Source organism: Danio rerio, chromosome 4, assembly GCF_052040795.2.
Source record: "Danio rerio strain M-AB ecotype USA chromosome 4, GRCz13ab, whole genome shotgun sequence".
Classification (NCBI taxonomy): Eukaryota; Metazoa; Chordata; class Actinopteri; order Cypriniformes; family Danionidae; genus Danio; species Danio rerio.
Genome location: NC_141024.2, coordinates 23,375,918 through 23,399,842, shown reverse-complemented (window position 1 = coordinate 23,399,842; position 23,925 = coordinate 23,375,918). Strand labels below are relative to the sequence as shown.

General features: G+C 37.6%; 1 protein-coding gene across 50 annotated transcripts in view; it reads left to right on the top strand.

The window, feature by feature from the left end:
• magi2a (membrane associated guanylate kinase, WW and PDZ domain containing 2a) overlaps positions 1 to 23,925 on the top strand; it is a 332,684-nt gene that overhangs the window by 248,675 nt on the left and 60,084 nt on the right. For 39 of the 50 annotated variants that reach the window (NM_001327853.2, XM_087247179.1, XM_087247160.1 and 36 more), the window contains exons 9-10: positions 3,410 to 3,592; positions 12,433 to 13,050. In NM_001327853.2, coding sequence (NP_001314782.1) covers positions 3,410 to 3,592; positions 12,433 to 13,050 — 801 coding nt within the window. Of the gene's footprint in view, positions 1 to 988; positions 1,124 to 3,409; positions 3,593 to 12,432; positions 13,051 to 23,925 lie in introns of all 50 variants that reach the window. The other 11 variants (XM_087247163.1, XM_087247157.1, XM_087247156.1 and 8 more) reach the window with 1 other exon arrangement.

The window sequence follows — 23,925 nt, the reverse complement described above, 5'->3', positions numbered from 1 at the left end:
AAAATAGTTCATAAGACAGCATTAATAAGTCTAAATTAATGCAACTGCCCACAGGCCTGGCCTTAAGTCAACTAGTTCAGTGTTTTTCACATTCCTGGTGGACCACCAACACATTTTCCATGTCTTCTTAACCAAACACACCTTTTTCAGATCATCAGCTTATTTACCAGTGACTGAAAGACCTGAAATGAATAGGACAGACAAAGCATACATCCAAAACATGTAGTGTTGATGGTTTTCTGGGAACGTGGTTGAGAAACATTGAACTAGTTCCATATCAGAATCATTAATATAATATACAAGCACAAAGAGACCTCCTAAAAATCCAGCAGCAGTGTACTGTAAATATTGTCTGCTGTAGAATTAAGGTTCACGCCTTCGCTAGACCCCAAGTCAAAAAAAAGTTCACAGACACAGAATTTGCTTGATCTGTATGATCAGATGTTAATCCTTAACCAATTCAGAGTGTACTCCTGTATTTTATATCAAATCCTTGTCCATCATTACTGGATCAACTTTTTGTGCAGACTGCAATTGGCCAAGTAGGACATTTTGTATAGTAGGACTAACCCTATTCCTAATAACAACCTACTACAACTATCCCTAAAACCAGAGGAAAATGTCAGGATAATAACACTCTTGAAGCTTCAACCCCAACCTAACCCTTTGGAAACCTTCTTTCAGAACTAACAAGAAGGTTCAACCTAGCAAATATCACCTTATTTTTCCTCTCAAAATGTTACTGTTTTATGTCCATACAAGGCCAACTTTGTATCCTTCAATGCCATTTATCGATTTCCTCTGTGAGTTGAGGCTACAACCCCAGCACTAAATCTAAGTCTTAAATCGAATTGTTGGGAGTGTTGTTCCAGGACCAACAAGGATGTTGAAATGTATCTCTTTTTATGTTCACAGTAGCCCAGCCTTGTATCTTTTTATGCTATTGCATTTTTCTGTGTGAGTTGAGGGTTTTTCTTCTCTGCAACAGTGGAGGAGAGCCCCTCCTCTGCCACTTTACCCAGGGCCAGACTGGCATATGTGGGTCCTGCTCCCGAACGCTCTCACAGTCTCACTGACCTGTCCGAGGCCCCCCTGTACCGGGCCGGGGTATTTGGACTGCATGGTACGTCCTAGACCAGCACCCCCTTCTGTAAGGGAGGAACTACAGCAGGACTCTTTTCGTCTGGCCTGTTTTTACATAGTCCTCTATGAAACTCTTTCAATTTGTAAACCAGTGGAGACTTTTTGTTGGCTTTTTATTTTTTTGGTTTTGTATTTTACTTTTTGCCTGCGCTTTCAGGATACGCATGAGTACACCTACCCTGCTGAATGGACCAGCATATCTGTTTGAGGTGCTGGTTTACAACACATATTGTTTTCTCAAGCTTGCTCATCTCATTGAGAATGGTCATCAAGTAATTCAACGTCCAAGTTGACAATTGGTAATCAGAAAGTTAGATTATTTCAGGTAGAGTCAAGTTTGGCCCTAGTGAGCCACAGCTTTTCATTGTTTTTCTTCAGCCTTAATCAAACATGCCTAAACAAGCTAATCAGTGATTAAACGGTTAGTTTACCCAAAAGTGAAAAATCTGTTTTCATTACTCACCCTCATGTTGTTCCAATTCTCACAGATCCATTAATTCACCTTCAGAATACAAATTAAGAACTTTTTGATCAAATGCAAACTCCCTCATCCTCCAGAGACAGCAATGGTCCTGAGATATTCAGAAGTCAAGAAAAGAAACCTTTGTCAAAACATTCAATGTGACCTCAGAGATTCATCTTTAATTATACAAAGCTCCAAGAAAACTTTTATGCACAAAAAATTGTAAATATGACTCTGTTATCCTATATCTTCTCTTCCACGTCAGTTTATTTTGGTGCATGGTTACTATGGGCAGTATGACGCAGAAGCATATTGCCCATGCAAAGCCTCATCTTATATGGAAGACATTGGTGACATTTGTTTTATTACAGTTCTTTGGCATCAATATGTGTTCTTGGAGCTTTGTATTAATACAGTTGAACCTCTGAACTGATATTAAATGTTTTTACAAAGTGTCTTTCTTGGGATTATTTCTATTCATGGAGGGTGAGAGGGCTCTCAGATATCATCAATTTGTGTTCTAAAGATAAATGAAGGTCTTAGAGAATTGGAACGGCATAAGGGTGAGTAATTAATGACAGAATTTTAGTTTGTGGGTAAATGACCCTAAGTCGTCAACTAAAGGCTAGTAGAATGCGACCAGTTCTTATGAAGGTTGGATCAAAACGTTGCAGGGCTGTGATACTCTAGGTTCAAATTTGCATAGTCCTGGACTAGCCACTTTGTCTAACTTTTTTTTTGTTTAAATGTGGGTCTGTGCTTATTGACTGTACACACATTAAAAGTTTCACAAACTTAAACATTCAAACATTTCACAATAACATATGGCCCTGTATAAAAGCAAAATTACACCTGCTTTATATGATTCAATCAACCTAAATTCACTCAAAAATGTCCCACTCATACTTTTTGGCATTAGAAATATTTCAGCTAACAAAGGTTTAACAGGTTGTGCATGTCCTATTCTGTCGGCTGAAAGACCATCCAGACAACCAACAAACTTTACGGTTCCCCATTACCCGTTTGCCCTATTTTAACAAACAAGGCCTATGCTGGTCAACCAGCAGCACCAGCTTCTGTTTGTTGGTGGTTGTTCACCAGCTAAACCAGCACCAAACAAGTATGGATCAGCATGGAAGTTCATGCTGGTCATTCAGCAGGATATCTGAACCAGCTATTTCCCCTAATAAACGCATGGCAGAAACTGCAGAAGGACTTAATAAACTTTAAAAAAAGACTTGAGAAGCTCTCAACCAAGGAAATGAGATGGAGTGACTATGCATCTCGTAAGTCCATACTGTGTACTGAAGTAGGCTTCTCTTCAGTTGTGAAGAAGCGACTCTTTAGTACAAAGGTCCTTGATGGTGTGCAATTACAGTAAATTGCTTCTCCAGAACGGTTTTCGAGACTGCTCTGAGAGAGCAGAAGAATCACTCTGCCTGTGCTGGTTCTTCTCCTGGCTTTTTTTTTTTTTTTGCTTAAGTCTTGTCTGTCCTAAGAGACGGCCCTGGACGAGGCTCAACACTGTTGAGTGTAACATTAGGATACGTTTAAAGAGCCAAAAGTGAGGTTTGAGCAAAAAAAAAAAAAAAAAAAAAAAACAAGCCATCATGTTCCTCTCTGCTCTTGTATGTTTGGCTGTAAGCAAAGCGCTTGGCCTTCTACCCACAATTCCCCAGTGTGATGTGATCTGCTGCTTTTGATGGGTTTGGAGTGGCTTTTACAAAGTAACCCGTTAATTTCTGGATGTCTTCTCCTGGGTTGCAATCTCATGTTTGTATCTGCATTTCTTCACCTTGGCAGAGAAGCCTCTGTTCACGAGGGACCCCACGCAACTGAAAGGCAGCTTTCTGTCTACACCTCTGCAGAAAAGCAACATGGGATTTGGCTTCACTATCATTGGCGGTGATGAACCAGATGAGTTTCTACAGGTCAAAAGTGTCATACCGGACGGGCCTGCAGCACAGGATGGCAAAATGGCTACAGGTAAATACAGTACACCCAGACTCAATGTTTGAACGGTGCTAATGTGCTATTCTCACTCAAACAGAGCTCCCAGCTGCTCAGTCTCTCTCAATCTGTGGTTGTGCCCACACTACTGCAGAGGTCGCAGTGTGAATCTGACATTTTATTGGTTGATAGCGCGTTAGGGACATCCAGGGGTTAAGTGCATTTACGGACAGTGTATTTATTGGCTTTGTGTGTCATCCACAGCAGGGCATGTGTCCATTAATCACAGTGGGGCTTTATGAACTCTGTAGCATCAGTCCAGCCTAGTGGGAGTGTGACTGCGGCAGCTTTACACACACACACACACACACACACACACACACACACACACACACACACACATACATCAGCATTGAAATATCTCATATGTTCAGAGGGACCCACAGTGCAGAGTTCAGAATATAGTCAATACATCTCCCATGATGCCACTTTATTGTATTATTGTTGTTGGTAGTTGTGGAAATTATCCTCCGTGCTCCTTACCTCTGCTTTCTGCTCCTCTCATCCACCCTTCACGCTCCCTCTGGACTTCTTGTCCTACTTGAGCTGTTTTGCAGTAACACAGTCATACAGTTCTGTGGAGAAGCTTCAGATGTACACCAGTGTGAAATATTCAATTCTGCTTGGATTAGAGAGCTTAGAGAGAAAACCGCTCTTAAAATTTGGGTGTATGCGCATGTATGTTAGCTTTGAGGCTAATCTGTATGCTAATGTACTTTAAATTGTTGATAAAATTCTGACTAAAATATTAATGAATCACCCTGCATTTCACAGTTTTAAAGAGAAAGCACACCAAAAAAGTATTTGTACATCATTTACTCACTCTCAGGCCTCCAAGTGAGTTTTTTTCTTAAGTAGAATAATTTAGCTGATACGGTGGCTCTTGGCCATTTATTTAATGCAAGTCAATGGCTTCTGCTACACTTAGAGTAAAAAACAAAAACATGCAGGCAAAACAAAGTTAACATCCGTGGCTCCTGACAATATATCGAGGTCTTATTTGATTCACAGTCTCAGCAGATGGTCCTGAGTGCATTCACAACACTCTGGAGTACAAGTTTCCTTTTGCATAAAAGCATCTGTAATCTGTGAAATTTAAAATTCAATTCATTCATTCATTTTCTTTTCGGCTTAGTCCCTTTTATTAATCTGTGGTCACAACAGCTGAATGAACCGCCAATTTATCCAGCATATGTTTTACGCAACAGATGCCCTTCCAGCTCCAACCCATCACTGGGAAACACCCATACACACTCATACACTAAAGACAATTTTAGCTTACTCAAGAGAAAACTCAAGCGAATATGCAAACTCCACACAGAAATGCTAATTGACCCAGCCGAGGCCTCGAACCAGCAACCTTTTTGCTGTGAGGTGACATCGCTACCCACTGTGCTACAGCGTTGCCTTGTAAATTTTTAATATTTATCAAAAACAGTTTTATATTTGTATGGTCTGAAATGTACCGAGCCCCTAAAGGGACATTTGCAAAGAGAAAAAAAGCCTTTCGCATGCTCACGAGGAACATCCTAGCAGGAACACAACCTCATAAGATGTTAATATTAGATTAGATTTAGGTTGTGACATCAGGTGACCAAAATTCAATGTCTAGTCAGTGTCTAAGGATAATGTTTTTTTTGACAAACAATAACGACATCAGTTGACATTGATATCTGGTCAGTTTTAGGTTGTATTGGAAAATGACCAAAATGCAACATCGAGCCAACATCTTTAACCAACGTCATATTGACATCAAATACTGACATTTACTTGTCTGTATTTGTATGTTAACCAAAATCTATCACCTGACAGATGTCATCATATTGGTAATGTCCACACAACGTCAAGTTGTAACATCATTAGACATTGGTATTTGGTTCAAATTAGTTTGGAAGTTGGACAATGACGTTGGCCTGACATTTGGTTCTGACGTCAACCCAATTTTCATCAAAGTACAACGTACCACGACGTTGGGGTACAACATCAATTTGATGTCGTGTTAACGTCCTGTACCTGCTGGGGTATTGTATGCTCACAAGAAACGTTGGGGTGTGCATGAGAAACAAGAGAAAAATGTGCCTATATAAACGTTTTTGTATGCATGTAGAAGTTCCTTGTGAACACACAATATGTTTTTTATATAAACAGGCATCAACTATAACATAGAAATAACTGATGCTTTTAAATGTCCACCATTACGCACATTATATTTTCCCAACAATTAATGTGTTTCTTCTTATACTCAATAATGATTTGCAAGTCACACTCCAGAATTCCAAAAGTAAAGCGATTCCACATTTTAGGCTTGTGTAAACAAGTAATCTTTACGTCAGCGATCAAACTGTTCAGTTCTTGGAGAAAGTGCAAAGGCAGTCGAATCATGTTAGCACTCCATGTTAAAATCTCCATGTTAACACTATTTGCTACTCACTCCCACACCAAAAATAAAGCAGCCAAACAAAAATAAATTGAAATTACTTACCCACTGCGCATCCACAAAAAGGGTTCAAGAAATATGTTTTTGATGTATAAAAACAAAGGACAAGCCCTCACTTTATGTTACGATGTAACATTAAAAAAACACTGGACAAATAAAAATCAGTTTAAAGAAGAGGCAGGTCCATTTATTAGTCTTTTTTTTGTCTTTTTCTTTTTGGTTGTGGCTTCACAACCAAAATGTGAAGCCAAATACCTCAGAGAGGACCCACAGAAAAATAATAAACAAAAATATATCCCCTACCTAAACACGCAAATGAAACTAAATACACCTAACATTATAACAGAAATAAAAATGCAAAAACTATTCCTATCTCCCTAACTATATATAAAAACATGTGAAAATATTTACAGGAAAGAAAAGTGTGGCATCCAACCCCAACTGCTTCTCACCGTACTTATGCAAAGTACAGTATTATATTTTTTCTACAATGCCAAACCATAGGCCAGTTAACTCTCTCTCCTGCTCCACGACCATTTCTTGTTTTTGACAAGCCAATCCCAGGGCAAGTCATCTGCGTAACTGGGGCAGGGCCTGTGCAGAGGAAAAGAGTGAGAGAGAGTTAGTGAGAGAGAGAGACACACACACACACACACACACACACACACACACACACACACACACACACCTGCGAACGCAACGGTCTACCACATATACATTTATTTATCATCTTATCCATAAGTTAACTTTAAAGTGACATAAACATGACATGTATTCCACTTACCGGCTTCCTTGCTAATTGAAAACGATTGTACAGAGAGCTGGGATTTGCTACGTGATATGCTTCACTTCCCACATCTTAAAGTCCTGCCATCCTTCCCATCCACGCCCACTATAGATGCCAGTCTGTGGCGCTGATGTTTGCTCTGCCCCTCACAGCTGTGCCCATAAAGAACTTAACAAGCAGATAATGAGTTGAATCAGGTGCAGGAGTGTGCTGGATCTCTGCATTGGAGGTTTAGAGCTTCATTTGTGTAGGATGTGTGTTGCAGCTTGGCAGCGCTGTTTAGGGGATTGTGTATTGATTGTGTTTGTTTTGAATGCCAGTCACAGAGCAGGGATCCTCTGGGTTTCAACATTAGATGTCTCAGACGCTGCTTCCCAAAGCATCTCTTATACTCTCTTGCTGTCATTAGTTGTACTTTGGCTCTTTAGAACAACACTGCAATTCAGAGGTGTGGGTTTCTTGTACTTCCTATGTTGTGGGTACCAAATGTCCCCACATGTATAGCAACACCAGTATGTTTGTGAGGACTTTTTGGTACCCATTGAAGAAAATTGCTCATGAATCACACAGAATGAAGTATTTTGAAAATGTAAAAATGCAGATTGTTTGCTGTGAGGATTGGGGTAAGGAAATAGAATATAATTTGTACAGTATAAACATCATTACATCTATAGGAGGTCCCCTGAAAGATAGCTGAATGTGTGTGCGTTCCTCAGCTATGGCTGGGTGGGTGTTATAGCTAAAGTATAAGGATAATAATAAGAATTATAAAGTTATACAAGTATAAAATAGAAGAATGAAACTATCATATAACATATAACATGTTCAATATTAATAAACAAGTTTATAGATATATAAAAAGCTACAGATTAAGAAACATATAAATACAGGCCCTGACAAAAGTCTTGTTGCATTTGAATCTAGTTTGTAGAAACGGCTGCTATTAACCTGACTTTTAATGTACCAGTTGGTGTTAGAAATAGCTCACGTGAAAAGTTAAAACACTCTCAAATGATGTTTAATAAACTGAAATAAATTACTTTCACTGAAAAAAATATGTATTATTTAATCAAGACAGAAAGGTCACATTTTGGCAGGACTAATATTTTGTCATCTATGCATAACTTGAACAAATTTACTGTAAATACAAAAATATGTCAGCAAATTAAGTAGTGGTACTGTGAGATCCAAATTTAATATCTTGTATGACTTCCATGAGCTTCAAAGAAAAGCAGTCATGCATACCTCCCAGAGTTCAAAATTCTTTGTTTTCGTTTTCCATGTTTCCTCTTTCATCCTACCTCACAAATGCTCGATAATGTTCATGTCTAGTGACTGGGCTGGCCAATTCTGAAGCATATTGATCTTCTTCACCTTGAAGAACTTTGATGTGGAGAGGGATTTCTGCCAGAAAATTCACTGTTTTCTGGGTGAATCCCAGGGCGTATGGCAATTATTATTACCATTGCTTTTATGCTTATGAATGTGTACTTAATCAAGGCATTGCAATTGCATAAACTAATATTACATTTTAAAGAATACATACATTTTAAATTTTGAAAATATTTATTTAGCACAGCAAGAAGGTTGCTGGCCAGTCCCGGCTGGGTCAGTTGGCATTTCTGTTTCCATTTTAAAAGTATGGCACGTCTGGCTAGAATTGTGGTAAAGGCAAGAACCTTGCTGTCATGAACAGTCAAATTAGGTTCAAGGGATACACCAAAGAGGGCTAACAAATGATCAGGTTCTATATTGATTTTAAGGGCTTTTTTAAATGTATTAAAAACACCTGAAAAAAGGTGGCCAACTGTGGACATGTCCAGAACATATGCAGATGGTAAGCAGGTGAATATTTGCAACGATTACAAGCAGACCTCTTATCTGGAAAGAAATTAGCCTACTGAGCATTGGTTAGGGGGGTCTAAATAATATTTTACACTGCATCAAACCATGCCTAGCACAAAATGAAGAGGAATGCACTCGGGCTAAAATGTTATGCCATAAATCCTCTGTCATAGTAATTCCTAGATCTCGCTCCCAATTATCTTAAAATGTATCAGTAGGATCAGAATTGATTGAATTTATTAAATGATAAATAACCGAAATCAAATGTTTATGAGTGGCATTCAAATTGAGGAAATTATCTATATGCGTTTCAGGGGGGCAGTTGGGGAAATGTGGAAACTGCTTCTGTATAAAATGTCTCACTTGGAAGAAGCGGAATAAGTGATGGGGATGGGGACTTTAGACAGATAACCATTTAGCTGTTGAGTTTGTTGTCTGATTGACATTAGAGAGAGTGTATTTATTTAGGGCCAGAGCATAAATTAACATTCTTGTTAATTTTTTTTCTAAAACTATCTAGCAGAGATATGGCTACAAGCTGACATGTATAGTTGCTTAAGTCAAAACAGTATGGCCGTGGCTGCGTTGTTTCTGTGATAAAAATCTTTCAGCCGAAACCACAATTGCACTTTTGGGATATTTTTGGCTGAAAAATTTCCATGGGCGAATATTTGGTGCATCCCTGTTTTATTATACTAGGCACAAAAGTGTATTAAACATAACCCAGACCTACAGTAGTTTTAACTTTGTTTACACTTATGCTGGTTCCTATTACCCAACGTCATCCTTCATAAGCACACGCTAAAGCAGAAAATAGCAGGGATATGACAAAATACTGTTTCATATTCATTTTTCCAAGCTTTAATCTGAGAGCTTTTGAAAATATCCCTGAGACTATAGAAGTAAGTTTGGAATTTTAAGTGGATGATAATGCCTTGTTTGTATTAGTGTCCTGATCCGGTTTACCCTGTGGAGCTTCAGCCCAGATTGATGCTGACATAAAGTTAGGTGTGAAACAGGGAGGTCACACCGATATCATTTGCTATCTGGAAGCATGTGAAATTATTGATCGAAACACCAGAGGCTCTAGGCAAATGTCGAACGTATTTACAGAGATTAATTAAAATTCCTGCACACAACACACAACAGTCAGGGGGGGACAAGACTTATCGATAGGTGCGAACGGCACTGCATGAAATGTCTCCAGGAAACCAGTAACACTGTTTGAGGCCCTGTGATCTCATTTAGCCCACATAAAACATTCACCAGGTTTGCTGGAACCATTCAGCTTCCATAATAAATGGATTTCTTATATATACCCTTTCAAAACATTCAACCATGCTGTCAGCAAAGCAGAAATTAGGCCTCAAACTTACTGTAAAAAGTGCAACTTGAAAAAAGTTCAAATTACTTTTTTTTTTCAATAATCAGTAAAAACGTCTGTACTACATTTAACACGTTTACTTAAACTAAATGTAAATTTTCTTTATTAAGTTAATAGATTTCTGCCAAAAAAGTTTCAGCCAACTTTTTACTTAAAGTTAAGTTAATCTCCTCTTCACCAAAACGCTATTTAAATAAACAAGATCTTCTTGTTTATTGCCAATTGTTAGAATACTTTATGTTGGATTTCAGCTTGTGTTGATGAACCTAACACCACCTAATTTTGGACTTAAATCTCACTGTAACATGCATTACTGAGATTGTAACAAGTATAATATTTGCAGAACTTTTAATAGTAATGCATTTCCCTCAACATTAGTGAACACACATTGGAAGGAATGCTAAAAAAGGAAAGTGAAGATCTCGGTTAAATCCTGTGGCAGGGTGATACTTTAGGATTGGGAAAAGGATTGAGTGGGTCCCTCAAATTGGTGCGCTGTAATTGTCACAGTTGCCAGGGGAGACGACATGAATAAATATTGGATGACTGAAATCGTTGTAAACTGGGGAAAGTTTTTCACTCTGATTAGAGACTATTCTTATTGGGCTTTTTCATTCCCCTCAGTAACTTTGTTCCAAAACCTAGCCAGCTGTTTGCTGTCTGGTGGCTTTACGGTGAGCAAAACGATTGATTTGGAATATTCTGAGCAGTCAGCGAGCCATACAAATGGTGCTTCTTATGTGAAGTACCGAAGAGCACTCGTCTTGACAAAACATATACTTGAAGGAGTGTTAATGGTATTCAATGAAACTTGGAAACAATTCTGTACAGTCTTAATGAGATATCAACAAAAATTAGCTAAAATTAGGATACACTTAAAAAAAAAGTTACTGAAATTATTTGGATCGTTTCATATAACAGTTAATGAAAAAAACAGTCAAAATAGATCATTTTGCATTAGCATTTTGCTGAGTTTGCATTAGCATTTTTGCACAGAGGAGATGTTGGATCATACAGTATAGTCAAGTTTCACAATAGCATATTGTAAATGGCTAATGACTCAGAACACAACACAGAACACAAACACACACACACATAATAAAGCAGAATTTAAAATGAAGAGTTGAGATTAGCATGCTAATAAGTTAATGACTTAACATTCATATACTCTAAGCACAAAAAAACAACTACATAGTCCAAATTAATAGACTGACATTAGCATTTTGCTAAACTAATGAATTAACACCCTCATTAACACAATATGCCATATACAGAAATAATAGAGCAGACAGTGACAAATGATAGCTAACATTAGCCACTTGCTATATACGTCACTCTAATAAGCACACCAAATATACAAAACAAACAATTAGGCAGATAGTAAAGTGTAATACAATTTAAAATTGCATATGGTAACGTATTAACAATCTAAACATGTACCTTGTACATGTATTCATAATTTGATATTAGCATGTTGCTGAGCTAATTTAGGTAGTGATTAGCTAGGTAGTGATTTTGGTTTTTGGTAAACTACTAGTCTTTTTAACCAGTATGTTGAACAGTTTCAAGCCATCAAATCTTTAAAAGTGCTTAAAATAATTTAAGTCCACTTTGCAATGTCAGTGTATAGAAAGCTTAATTTTGTATTTGTTATCACAGTATATGGTGCTCAGCTGTATAGCACTGCGTAAATAAGTAGAGTAATCGTATATGACTGGCAAATGATAATGTGTTATCTTGTGAAATGTGCACTCAATCCCATGGCTTTGTTAACTTACATAGAGGAAATCGAAAGTGAAGATGTATGTAAAAAAAAAAAAAGGCAGTTTCTTTATCTTGTGTGTTGTATGCGACCTGATAAGCAGAGATTATAGTACTACAGTATCATTATATCCTTACAGACATAAGAAATAATCACATCACTGAATGACGTCCTGAATAAATTTTTTTGTGGCACAGGTACATTATAAATAGCTGTTTTCATGTCGATCGCAACAGACGCAGACAGCGTGTGAACCTAGCATGAGTTTTATCCTATTTAGCTAAACTACAGCGATAATAATAATTCTAATTTGATATATTTATAAAAAAACATCCCTTAATCATGTTCCCATCTCTTTTTTTATAAGTCAATGAAAATGTCAGTATATTTATTATAGTTGTAGTCATCATCACTTTCGTCTAGTTTTTGTTGTTAGAAACTTGTTTGTCACGAAAATTTTGCATCAACAAAATTAACACTGTTTGTAAACAGAACTCACTTGTATTTAACTTTTTTAAACTGAATCAAACACAGACACACACACAAATATACTCTACCCACCAGAGCTTATGTACCTTTCTTTGTGTGTAATTGTTTCTAGGAGATGTGATCGTCTATATCAACGACGTCTGCGTCCTGGGCACCACCCATGCTGATGTTGTAAAGCTATTCCAATCAGTGCCAATTGGACAAAGCGTAACCCTTGTCCTTTGCAGGGGTTACCCTCTTCCTTATGACCCAGAGGATGCAGCAAACACCTTACTATCCCCCCTCGGCCTCATTGATCGCCCTCTGCTGGTCAACGGACGGAATAGCTACGACAGCTACATGGAGTACATCTCCCGCACCGCCCGTTTCGTCGACCCCCTTCAAACAACGATGGTGCAGCCTCACCCTGGAGACACCCACCTGGACGCCGGGCCACTGGAGGACAGCGTCTCGATGGCGTCGTCTGGAGCGGCTGGAGGAGAGCTGCTAACGATTAACATGGTGAAGGGGGCAGATGGGTTTGGATTCACCATAGCAGACAGTAATGGAGGGCAAAGAGTGAAGCAGATTCTGGAGGCTCAAGGATGCCCGGGGCTGTGTGAGGGAGATCTGATTGTGGAAATTAACCAGCAACCTGCGCTAACACTGTCACACACGCAAGTGGTGGAGCTGCTAAAAGAGTGTCCGATTGGGACGGAGGCCACATTGGTCATACAAAGAGGAGGCACAGGTAAGGAAGCCTGTGTTTATGGCAGTGCTGGTGGGTTTTTGTGTTTTTCCATGAGCTAGCATATGGAAGGGTCTCTTAATTGGTTGACTGCTCCATCTTGTCCTTCTTAGCAGTTTTATAATTCACTCCTTGGCTTTCATTATGCGCTGAGTCACGCTCAAGAACGAGCTGTTGTTGGCACTTTCTCTGACCTTCATTGAGCAGGAAAGCAATGTGGGTAAAAATAAACTCTGACACATAATTTGCAAAAGTGTACAACTCTACCTGTGTGCTTAGTGCATTTATTTATTTATACTGTTGCGTAACATGATTTCACAAACACACACACACATCTGAAATTTACAAACCAGCATGTGATTGTTTGTCTGACAGCTTTTGGGGCTAATCTATGTGTTAGTGTAACATAGGCCAGCTAGTAAAAGCTGTGTCAATAATGTTTCCGTTTGAGCACAAGCCTAATCCTGCTCAGAGCAGGGCGAGTACAAACGGAAAGGTTATATTGGGGTTATATTGGTGTCATGACCTAGATGGAAGTGAGTGTAATGGAGGCCAGCTAGTAAGAGCTCTGCTTGTAAACCCCACTCCATTGGTCTCAAGAGGCACACAGCAACTGTGGTCTTTAATATCCTTGCCCACTTTCCATGCTAGAAACACCAGTTTGAATCCCTCTCAGAGTTACACTTGTTTAACAGAGGCCAGCTAAGTGTCTTATAGTGTCCTTGCTAGCAAACCCACCTTCCATGCTAAAAACAGATATGAATCCTGCTCAGAGTGAGCAGAGTTGAAATAAAGGAGCTAAATTGGTGCCGTGACCCGGATGGGATTAAGAGTTATGGATGTCAGTTTAACAAAGGCCACCATTTAAGAGCCGTACTGGTAAACCTCACCCTCTTGATATTCGGAGTAGCAGATGCTAGAGGCTACAGTCTTTAGCATTCCTATTAGCATGCCCTCCTCGCATGTCGAAAATGTCATTTCGAATCTCGCTTGAAGTGGGCTGAGTAGAACCAGAGGGATTACTCTAGAGCATGCCTTAAGGTGCTTTGGCGAATGCTTGGTGAAATTTTGCAGAGGAAATCCAATCAGTATTGCTTGGGAGTTTCATGTGAGGGTGGAAAAGTTGCTGATTTTCAAGGTGGTCAGCAGTAAACAACAGAAAGCTGACTGTGGTGTTGTGCCTTTCCTCGCTAATGTTATTGACGATAGAATTTGGACTTTCTTTGCTCAAAGATTTTGTCTAAGTGAGCTAAAGGTTTTAAGAAATGTTGTTTAAGATTTACTTTCCTTACCAAAAGCAAACCTTGAAGGTTTCCAACTAAAAAGTATGCAAGAAGCACACCACAAACTGTTTATTTGGCTGTCAAAGGAGGAGATGCTTGACAACCATCGACTGCATTTAGACTGGAGAATGTCTTATCATTTAATGGATTGACAGCCTGTTCGCTAACCTTCAACATTTTTCTATTAAACATTCATCACAGATTTAAGTTGTCAGGGAAGTCACAGACAATTTTGGAAGAGATAGTAGTCAGTTTACTCCCCTTCTCATACATTTCTGTGCTATTCACAAGCATTGACTGTCTGACAAAATTTCTGTGGTAATTCAGTTTATTATCAAATCCTACTTGACCCAAGTTGGCCATTATGCTTTTTTCAATAATCGAGCCTTGGGTCTTGCTCTCTCCTAACAATAACAGCAGAATAAAGGCTATTGGGTATTGACCCTTTTGTATATATTTTCTCCCTCCGATCCTAGGAAGAAAACCGCAGTCATCAAGCTGTTTCCAAGAGTCTTTAAAAGTTAAACTGAATTTAAAATTGATCCCTAAACTGATGCCAAACTGCTATTTAAAGCTTCATGCATGGCATTTTGCAGTGATGCGCTTTCCAGCACACAAACTCTTCCTACACTCACGTACACTGTGTCCCAGACACCTACACTGTCTCACATACAAATTATGGCTCTGGTTCAGTGCCTTGCTCTCAAGGGCCAGTGAATCAATACTGATTATTTTACAGTGCTGTTGATTATTGCTGGTGATAACTTCTTTCTCACCCTATACTGATTTTAGATTTTCCCCAATTAATAAAGCAATTGACTCATCTCAGATTACTTCAGCTATTCATTAAAGAAAATCGAGCTCTGCAGTCATTTTCAATACATCACTGATTCTTGAGATCTGGGAAAAAGCTGGCTCATGTGTCATTTGTTTCAAACAGTGATTAGCAGTTTTGTAAATCTCAAAATAATTTATGTCCCTTTTATTACAATGAATTATAATTCATTTCACTGTTGTGTTTTATTAAATACAAATGCTTACTACCCCTGCCCTCACATTATAACTCACCATTCAATATACAGTTGAAAGCAAAATAATTAGCCCTCCTGTGAAGTCTTTATTATTTAAAAAAATATATTTTGTGGGTGATATTTAACACAGTATTTCCAGTAATATTTGTTTTTATTCTGGATACATTTTTATTATAAGGTCTATATTATTAGATGTGGTTATTTTAACAGCACCATAGAAAGACTAAGCATAAACTTGGTAAAAGTACGCTACACTATGCTTCTGTTTATTCATTTATTAATTTTCTTTTCGGCTTAGCCCCTTTATTAATCTGGGGTCGCCACAGGGGAATGAACCGCCAACTTATCCAGCTCATGTTTTACACAGAGGATACCATTCCAGCTGCAGCCCATCACTGGGAAACATCCATATACACTCAAAACCGGAGCATCCGGAGGAAACTCACACCAACACGAGGAGAACATGCAAACTCCACATAGAAATGCTGAAGCTTGAACCAGCGACCTTCTTGCTGTGAGGTGACGGCTTAACCAACTGCGTCACCACGTCGTCGCTTCTGTTTATTTAAAGTTGCCAGTTATAATGACAAATTAAGAAAATAACTACAGTCTTTAAAATTAAATTGAACAAATTATATATAAAATTTTATGGATAAATATATAAAACCTTTAAAACTTTTGCGTTTAGATTGTGTTACTTTTTTCATATTAATTTCATGACATTTATGCACTGACAATGCTTTCCAAAACCCAATTTTAGATTTTACTTCACAGCACAAGAATTCTTGTATTAAAACGTATAATTTATAAATACATTTATATACAAGCAGTCAGATATATTATGTACTTTACCTTTAACCTGCTTAAAGAAAACACTCATTTTGAACGTTTTAAACAAAACTCAATTACACAAAAAAAAAATGTCATGAGCATTTATAGCAAATAAATAAATGTAAATATTACCCTGCTTGCTTTTTGAGCATTGTCGAGTGTGTTCTTAAACACCTGTGATTGGTCATTGAGTGTTTCCACACTCAACAGAAATTGATATGATTGGCTCTGACAGTCTATACGGCACTGGTGTTATTCATCGATGAGTGTCATGAATACAGATAAACGTTACAGTCTATAATGCACTAATGTCACAGCTGATCCATGATAGACGCGGTCGAGAAAACACGCACTGCAGACATGCTCGTGTGTGTGTGTGTGTGTGTGTGTGTGTGTGTGTGTGTGTTACCTCACGCAAGCAGGTCAAAGGTCCACACACACACACACACACACACAGAGAGAGAGAGAAAGAGAGAGAGAAGCTGAGCAGAGATGGAGTTTAAAGCTGTCATTTTCTCCATGGCAGTAAAATAGAGGCTCGTGGGTTCTGCTGTGGCAGTTGTCTGCTTTTTAAGTAATGTTAGTTGGATTGTTTTAATTAATCGCGCTTGCCTCCCTCGCCTAGGTCATAATGGAATTGATAATCGCATCTTTTCAAATCGTGATTTCGGTTTAAAATCAATTAATCGTGCAGGCCTTTTTCAATTACGTGCCTAGTTTAACGTGTCTTTTTAAATGTTAGTAGTATTGTTAGTTTTTAAGCTCTATAAGCTAGTGTGCTCCAAAACAGTTACAAAATTAATGTTTAGGAGATACAAAACTAATATAAACCTGTAAAGCTTGTTGTTTGTCAGTTCTGCCTTTTACAGTTTTTTCGTCACCTCAAACTTTAAATTCTTATCAAATCATGACCAATCAAATGCTTTCTAGTATCTGACATACCCGCCCCCTTCAAGACGCTTCTCAGTTGCTTTTCAATTGGTGCATTTGAAATCAACCAGTCTCACTGGCAGAGCTGTGACAAAAACAAAATGCTAGGGGAGGAGCTACCCTATGTCCAACCCTCTCTTCGAGTTTTGGTTGAGATTTCATCAAACATCGAAAAAAAAAATGCACATTTCAAAGCACTTCATGGAACCTTTAGTCTAATTAACCTAGTTAAGCCTGAATACTAGAACTTTGGAAAATAACTATTAAAATATTGTGTGCTATAGTCATAGAAAAAAAGAAATTACTTATATAAATTAAAACTGTTATGTGTAAAATGTGTTAAAAAATCATCTCACTGTTAAACAGCACTCGAGAAATATTTGTATAATTTTGCTAATAATTTTGACTTCAACTGTGTGTATATATATATATTTTCTTTTTTTCTGTAGGCTATTTTTTCTCCATTTTCCAGAATCAGTGGTATGTGTACAGCCTGTCCAGCATGTCATAGCCCAGAAAGCATATAATTTGAGCTCTAATTGCAGTTGAAAGCACTCAGCACTCATAGGCCTTTTTCTAGGCCTATGTTATTAGACCTAGATTAATTGAGTCATTGATGTTAGGAAATGAAAAGCCAGCTAAGGCTGATCCACATGCACCTGTCTATACTGTAGAAAAATCTGCTTATTCGATACGTTTCAGTATTCAATACAAAAAAAAAAAAAAACCTTCAATAGCTTTAGCTCTACCTGACACCTTTACTGAGAACATATAAGCTCTTTTTAAAAGCAGCTTTAGCCAGTGTGATTTATGACCCGTAGCAATCAGAGTGTCTGATGTAACCCAGAGAGAAAGAGAGAAAGAAAGCCAAGGAATATATAGAATAAAGATTAAGGACACACAGAGAGAGACGGAAGAAATAGAGAGCTTAACCCTCAGAAAGCAACTGAGGCAAAATCACTACATTTGTTCAAAGGGGGTATTTTTCAGATCCTGTATTTTAACCCAATATCAAAAGAATATGTAATCTACTAATATGATTTTTAGTCTGTATTTCTTTTATTATTATTTTTAAAATATTATCATGACATTTCACACTACACTCACATATATATATATATATATATATATATATATATATATATATATATATATATATATATATATATTTTACAATATGTTTTGCATATTAAAGTCAATTATATAATAAATGAAAAACAGCACAGCAAATTGTTCATGAATTCTATTTACAGTAATGAGAATGAATACACTTTCCATGTTTAGAACCTAGAGACTTTACAGTAATGAAGAATGGATGAGTAAAATGAGTTTGATTTTCTTCAGTATAATGTCCCAATTCACCTCTGAGGGTTAATCACAAGAAAATGAGAAAGACAAAGCAAAGGCAAGAAATATCTAGAGAGGTATTTCGGAAGCTTATCTGAAGTGTGTCTTTCCTCTGTGTCAGTGTAGGTCAAAGGTTAACGAGAGAGACATTAAATCCTCATTAAGCCCCAGTGATTAGTATGCCGGATTACAGCCTCTGTGTGCTTTACATACAGTATGAAGTACCAATGCACTTCAGTGCACACATTCAAAAGTGCATATGCATAATTATGGTAGGAGCTTTATCTGATGCTGGGCTAATTATACTGACCCCTAAAAGAATTCTGAAATTGAATAAAATTTAAAAATGCATGGATGCATTAGATGGCTAAATATCAAATCAAGAATTAGTTTTAAAACACTTTCTGAGCAAATGATATCACTTAAATACTAATCAATAAAAATATGTGTGCCTCAGCCTACAATTTTTGTGAAATGTAAAATACATTGCTCTGGGTACATTTTGTTGAACACTTCAGATGACAAATTCACAGGGCGCTGTCTGCATTATTCTTAAATACACTAATTCGGATACATTTTGTTGTACGTTTCAGATACACATCTAATTCACGTCTGCTGGAAGGTGGAGTAATTGTTTAATTGTAAAAATAATTGTTTATTCGTTGATTATATGTCCCTGTAAATATAATTAGTGTGAAATAGAAAACAAAACTTGTTAGCTTCATATGCCCCATGGTGTTCATTTTCAAAGATATGTTTTTTTTTTTTTCGGTTTCACAAAAATGTAGGTTGAAGCACATACAGTATTTGCAGTGTTGTTGCAAGCCTGTGTTGAAAATAATTAGTAACAGAAGTGCGAAACAAAAAGATTTGAACTAGTTTGTTAAAAAAATACAAGCAGGACTTTTGAGAAAGAAATCATTATTTGTTTCCAGACTCAAACTTTAAAGAGCAGATTGCAGTAAGGTCATTGAAATGCATTGCTGCAATAATAATAATAATAATAATAATAATAATAATAATAATAATAATAATAATATTAATAATGCAATTTATTTTTAAAACCAGACATATTCAAGAGAACAAGATACAAGTACAGAATACACTATCAATTAAAACAAGCTTAAATGAATGTGTCTTAGTAAACTTTTTGAAGTGATCCAAATTCTGTATATTTCGGATATTAAATGCATATTAAAATATGATATTAAAATCCCTCTAGAATTTTGCTGGACTGTTTTCTGATTTTTGTGCCTTAAAATGACTTTTCTTAAAATTTGTGGCAATATTTCAGGCATTATTTTGCGTTGATTTGATGTAAACAAAAATACCACAGACAAAAGTCGTTATTACAAATATTTTTATTACTCCTAGACCCATGAAGCGTGAAGCTATAAATATAAGAATGCAAACAATACATTATATTAACAGCATCTCAACAGTACATCATAAAAAACTGCAACCAAATGCATTAATCATATGCAAGTAATGCATCTCCGATCTTGTATCCATGCATCTGTATAAATAATGTCTGCACGTCAGCTAAAAGGCCAAAATAATCGGAATCATTGCAAGGATAAAAAAGTAAAATGAGTGTTGTTGTTTTACATGTATAGATAGGTAAATACAAGGATCTATGCAATAGCAGTGAGTTGGGTTTGTAAGTAAATGCGACTTTGCATGTTTACTCATATTTAACATGCGGCGTCTTGTTAAATGCAGAGTTACAGACCTGCGTAAAGGTATATACTGCCACCTACAATGTTGATGTGTGTGAAATCATGGTTTAGCAAGGGTTGTTTGCGTCCACATGGGCATTGTTTTAGGTGAAAATATGTTGTGATGACATAATGTCTAGACCCCGAATTTGCGGGAAATCTGCAGCATTTCAGAAAAAAATGTGAGTTTGCTTATTTTGCTTTAAATTCAGCGATCGCTAAATTCTGGAGGGACTGTAAAAGGAAGTGATTTAATAGAGTGAGCACTTTGAATGAAAAAAACTCTTTCTCCCATAGACTTTGCCTATTTGCTGTGGTGAGATTGTATGAAACATGAAAATGAAATGAAACGGCATGACCAAGTGTGAAAGGGCACTGACCCTTAACATTGGCGTATGTTTTTTTTTCTAGTGGATGTGAGCAGACAATTTTCTGATCCACAAACAGAATCAGTGAGCTTGAAGGTCATTGTGGTTTTGTGAATACAATCATGCTCTGATGTCCCCTACATCAGCAATCTGTCCCATTCTCATTCTCGTCATAATCAGACAGACTGCACAGTTAGCCCTGAAACGCTTAACAGCCTGTAGCATCACGCTTGCTCTTGAGTTTAACATCCGTCTGTTCCAACATGCCATGACTGACATACGGGGAACAGAAGAGGATTTCTACAAACCAACAGTTTCTGTCAAGCCAAGTCACAGGGTCAGTTTTATTCAAAGCTGCTTCCGTCTGTATTTATTCTCACATCTTTCTACCCTTTCTCCCTCTTGATGCACTATATTCCAAATCTTCTAAAGCCAAACAGTTGTGTATTGTGTTAGGAAAATCGAATTCACTAAACATCTTGTATGAGAGTGAATAGTGAGAGATTTTTTCTATTCATTATTTTATGTTATTCACAAAACATCTAAATGATTTGTCTTGAACTCAAATGGCTACTCAACCAATCACTAAAATGAAACATAATGTTAATGTTATTTGTTAAAGTCTTAAAGTTTCACTATTTTAAATTGGAAGTTAGGGATTAGGCTTGGATTTGTAGTTGGTGCTGAGGATGAGTAACCAGATGAGATAGATATGGTATGGGTTAGATTAAGAATCTTGAGGTTAGTGTTTAATGAAAGGATCAGGGAGTCAACGATTAATTTTGAATTGTGGTTTGAGCAGGTGTTTGTGCTAAGGTTTAGTTTCCAGATTTAAATGAAATGATGGGAGTAACAAGTTTGAATTTGATAATGATTGGGACTAGAATTAGTATTTAAAGTTTGGGGTTTAGTGGAAGGGTCATAGAGTCCGTAATGGATATGGGGTCGAGTTTGGAATAGGCTGGGGGTTATGGTCAATAGTAGAGTAAGAGGTAAGGTTAAGCAGTTTGGGATCAAGATTCTTCTATCAGGTTCCAGTTTTTTAGGGTTTGAAATCTGAGGTAAAGCTAGGGGTTAAAGTCTGAATTTTAGGGCTTCAGTCAGGGTTTTGGAGAAAATATCAAAAACTCCATAATGGATTTATGTTGGGGTTTGGAAAAGAAGTTGTTGCCAAGGGTTACGATTCTGGTCACTTTAATTAATGGGAGTAAGTGTTTTTTATTTTAGAATGATGGTTAGAAATTGTTGTTATATAAATCGAATTTGGCCTGGGTTTCGTAAATGGATCAGAGCAGGTGGATTTGGGTTGGTCTTTAGAAAAGGTGGAGTTGGGTTGGTGTTTGGATAAGTAGCTGTTGCTAAGGGATATAAACTTGGTGTAAATGCAGGGATGAGGTTACACCAAATTCATCCAAATTTCATCCCTCGCTCCAGATTACTTGTGGGATGTTTCAGACTAATTTTTAGCTCGGGTTAAATATTTTGAACTTGCATGGAAGACATGGTTTAGGTAAATTTGCATATCCTCCGAAATATTTTGAAACATATTCCATGACATTCGGCAGAAATTTGCTTCTATTTGCATGTTTGCATTAATTTTGTATGTAATTTACTTGCTCTAAGTAGCTTAAATTAGTGTAAACCCAGCCTTTAGTTTTGAATCAGAGTTTAAAAAAAACAGTTAGAATTAGAATATGGAGTTTGTGTTTAGTAAAAAAGATCAGAGAGTCAGCTGTGGATTTGGTTTGGGGTTTGGACTAGGAGTTGGTCATGTGGGACGAATTATAGAATAAAATAGTTTGGGATTACAATTAAAAATAGAAGATTGGGGTTAGGATCAGAGTTCAGGGTGAAAGAATGCATAGACCATGGGTTTTGGTCATGGTTTGTAATAGATTGTTGCTAATGTTTGGCATAGTAAATGATGCTAATCCAAAATCATGGTCTTCAAATGTTCTCCAAATGACATATCCTATATATGGTATGGTTTTAGGGATGCTGTTGCATGTCCCAGTGTCTCAGACCGTAAACAAGAAAATGCTCTACATCATAGGTCTCAAACTGGATTCCTGGAGGGCTGCAGCTCTGCACAGTTTAGCTCCAACCCTAATCAAACACAGCTGATCTAACTAATCAAGGCAGTCAAGACTACTATAGCTTATTAAGCAGGTGTGAGTTAGAGGTGGTTGGAGTTAAACTCAGCAGAGCTGCGGCCTTCCAGGGATTGAGTTTGAGACCTATGCTTTAGATGGATGAATGATAATGTCCTGCTTGGCTAAATCATGTTTGCCGTATGAAAAATGAGCTAGCACACATTATGTTATAGCAAGAACTCCATGCAGTTTGCCGAAGAGACAATAAACAGGCCTTCTCCATTTTACCTCTTATCCTGGTGTGAGTCAATGACACAAAGCATAGCTCACTCACAAGGAGAGATGTGTAATGCCAACACTTAAAGGCTTCTCTACGAATCCAATCACTGGAACGGTTCAGGAGCATTTAGACAGCCTATTATACGCCCTAATAAAACTGTCAGTGCTCCAGTAAAATGATGTGCCACTTCTTAATGTGCCGCAATTTGGCCCCTCTGTCTCACCACTGGACACTGGCCATCCTTTCTAATTACACTAGTGCAAATGTGAGTCTCTCGTGAACAGTTTGGTCAGTCCTCTCTGTCTCTCTTTTTATTACACGCCTTTTTCGTGCATCCCTGCTGACAGTTTCTCATTTTGTCTTTTCTTCAGTCTTTGGTGCAGGAGTCTAAAGCTAAATCTCAAAGCTCATCGGTGCAGTAACAGAGGGTTGATTGTTTGTAAATGTCTCATTCATAATGTCCAGATGGTGATGTGGCTTTACTGCCAGATCTCTTTGTCTCTGCAATAATTTCACTGCCCCACATGTCTAGCACTCTTCACTTGTGAAAATGCCCTTGGCTGCTGATTTAAGTGCATTTTGGCATGTTCCCCTGGAATGGTTATCAGTAGGATCTGTCTTTGAAGAGCTGCTTCAGTATCAGAGTCTCTAACCAGAATCCATTGATTGCCACACTCCCTGCCAGAGCGCCATCTGCCGTTTCTACGATTGGCTTATTTGGTGAGGGTCTTATTGCTATCAGATAATTGTTGCACTGAAATGTCCCTTGGTGCGGCACTATGACAGCCTTGGTACTGTATGACAGACCGCTCAACAGAACATTGATAATGATGCCCAGAAGAAAGATAAAGATTTCCAGAATAAAATTACTTTATCCCTAAATGGGAGTATTAAAGGGTGACTGAGTGCGATGAGCTGAAGGCTTGAAGGGGCCCAACAGTGAATCTGGAGGGCTCCAATAACATGCTTTTACAATAAGAGACCCCCATTTAGAAGG